Below are 2,464 nucleotides of genomic sequence, written 5' to 3'. Positions count from 1 at the left end.
TTGTTTATGATCACTCAGCTGTCTAAGCAAAAGCTAAATGCAGAGATGGGATTGCTAAAGAAAGATCTGAGCAGAATCTCTTGTCTGACAGAGAAAATCCCAAGACATCCCCAGGAGATGCACAGTGTTCTTTAGTACATAACACTAAAAGAAATATTGCCAGTTGGCATGGAGAGGGGCAGAAAGAGAACAACAAGAAAGAAGACCAGAGAATTACCATCATTCAATGGCTAGGACAGGTCAATAGAACTGTTCAGTGGGAAGCCTATGGGCGCTTCATGAATAGTGACTCCATGAGCAAAGCCATGAGCCCTAGACTGGAGTCATGAGCCACAGAGGGTGACCCCAGACCCAGAGAGTGAGCGTCATTTGCCTGGACACATATTAGTGTTTCTGTGCATAGGAATTCATTCCTTCTTTCTATTTCTGTCTGTTTGAATAAACGTATCTATAATTTTACACTATGCCTATAATACCATAGCGATGATACATATTATAGATGCAGATAGCTTTTATAGACTTAATTTTTTATTTTTTCTTTATTTTTATGTATATTTTATTGAGTTTTTGTACATTTCATATAATATATTTTAATCAAATTTAGACCCCCCACTCCCCATCTACACACACCCCAACACACGAGCTTTTATGTTTCCTAGTTCCAGAAGTCCGAAAATCAAGGGAAATTTTGCTCCAAAATGGATCATACCCAGAAACTTAGATTCTGATTTGATGCTATAATGAACTGAGGAATGGAGCAAATGTATTTTCGTATGGTCTTTGTAAGGGAAGGACAAGATCAGGACTTTTAAGAGGGAGGAGGAAGCTACAAGGGAAACAGAAGTCACAACTGTGGCAGGTTGTGAACCAAGGGATGGAGACGGTCTTGCCAAGTTGTGAAAAACAGAGGTGGAGTCCTTTCTGGAGAGGGAAGGACAAGATCAGGACTTTTAAGAGGGAGGAGGAAGCTACAAGGGAAGCAGAAGTCACAACTGTGGCAGGTTGTGAACCAAGGGATGGAGACGGTCTCGCCAAGTTGTGAAAAACAGAGGTGGAGTCCTTTCTGGAGCCCCACTCCATGCCCATCATGGTCTTCAGGGTCAAGTTGAAGTAGACGTCCTTGAAGTCCTTCTGGATGATGTCTCGGTGCTCCTGGCTCTCCTGGGCCGTGGTGGCCATCTCATCCGTGCTGTCTGAGGCACCCAGGAGGAAGAGGGTCCTCACCTGCTGCCCTCGCACCGTCCTGTCTCTACCCCACGTCTTGCGGATGGCCATGCGAGCTGCCAGCTGCTTGTGGGAGGAAGTCACCAGCAGGACGAGGAAGGGTGGGTTCTGCCTGCAGTCTACATCAGGAAGCTGAAGGAACTTCCCAGCACTTCTCTTGAAAACGAATGGCAGTTCTTTATAAGGGGCCATGTTGAGGTACAAGCAGAGCGCCCCCACCACCAGAACGAAAGCATACAGCAGCCTCATCTTGCTGAAGGCCATCTGGAAGAGCAGAGAGAAATGGTCAGGTCTCCAAAGGGAGAGGGTGGGACAAGGGGACCCCAAGTCCAGTGAGAGCAAGAGTACGTTCAGTGCTCTACAGCCCAGAACCATGACTGGTTTTTATACTATAGCCGCAAACAAACAGAAGAGGGGCTTGAACACTTCCAAAACAAAGAAACAATGGATGTATATCACAAGGGGTGTAAATCACTCCAATGTGAATATTACACAATGTTCCCATGTGATGAATCATCGTGCTGAGCCCCATAAATATGTACAACTAATAAGTGAACTTCTGGGCTGGAGAGATAACTCACCAGTTACAACATTGACTCCTCTTCCAGAGGACCCAGGTTCAGTTCTCAGCACCCACATGGTGGCTTACAACCATCCATAATTCCAGTTCCAGGGGATCCAATGCCCTCTTCTGACATTGTGGGCATTGCATGACATGAGTGCACTTACACACATGCAGGCAATACACTCATATGCATTAAAAAATTAATATCATTTAAAAAGCTGGGCGTGAATCCCAATCAATCAAAATTCTAGTGCTATTCTTCACAGAAATAGAAAAAAAAAATCTTAAAATTCACAAGGAGTGCAAAAGACTCCAGGGGAGGCAAAGCAACCCTGAGAAAAAATAAAGTTGGTTGTATCACCATATCTGATTTCACATTATACTAGGGAGTCATACTAACAAAAAGAACATGGTCCTGGCACAAAAACAGAGACATATATCAATGTAATAGAATAGAGGACTCAGATATAAGTCCATGCAACTATAGCCACCTGATTTTTAACAAAGATGCCAAAAATACATACTGGAGAAAAAAACAACATCTTCAACAAATGGTGCTAGCAAAACTGAATATCCATGTGTAGAAGAATGAAACCAGATCTTTATCTCTTATCTTGCACAAAAATCAACTCTAAATGGATCAAAAGTCTCAATGTAAAGGCTCAAACTGTTAGA

At 43.3% G+C, this 2,464-nt stretch overlaps 1 protein-coding gene across 1 annotated transcript in view; it reads right to left on the bottom strand.

The window, feature by feature from the left end:
- The window catches only part of LOC103745631 (beta-1,3-galactosyltransferase 5-like), a 49,540-nt gene extending 48,005 nt beyond the window's left edge, over positions 1-1,535 (bottom strand). The window contains exon 1 of the mRNA XM_008847581.2: positions 1,076-1,535. Coding sequence (XP_008845803.2) covers positions 1,076-1,488 — 413 coding nt within the window. The 5' untranslated portion in view covers positions 1,489-1,535. The remainder of the gene's footprint in view (positions 1-1,075) is intronic.
- Between the last annotated feature and the right edge of the window lie 929 nt (positions 1,536-2,464).

Source organism: Nannospalax galili, unplaced genomic scaffold, assembly GCF_000622305.1.
Source record: "Nannospalax galili isolate Female #2095 unplaced genomic scaffold, S.galili_v1.0 scaffold323, whole genome shotgun sequence".
In the NCBI taxonomy this organism is placed as follows: domain Eukaryota; kingdom Metazoa; phylum Chordata; class Mammalia; order Rodentia; family Spalacidae; genus Nannospalax; species Nannospalax galili.
This window is presented reverse-complemented; position numbering and strand designations above follow the sequence as displayed.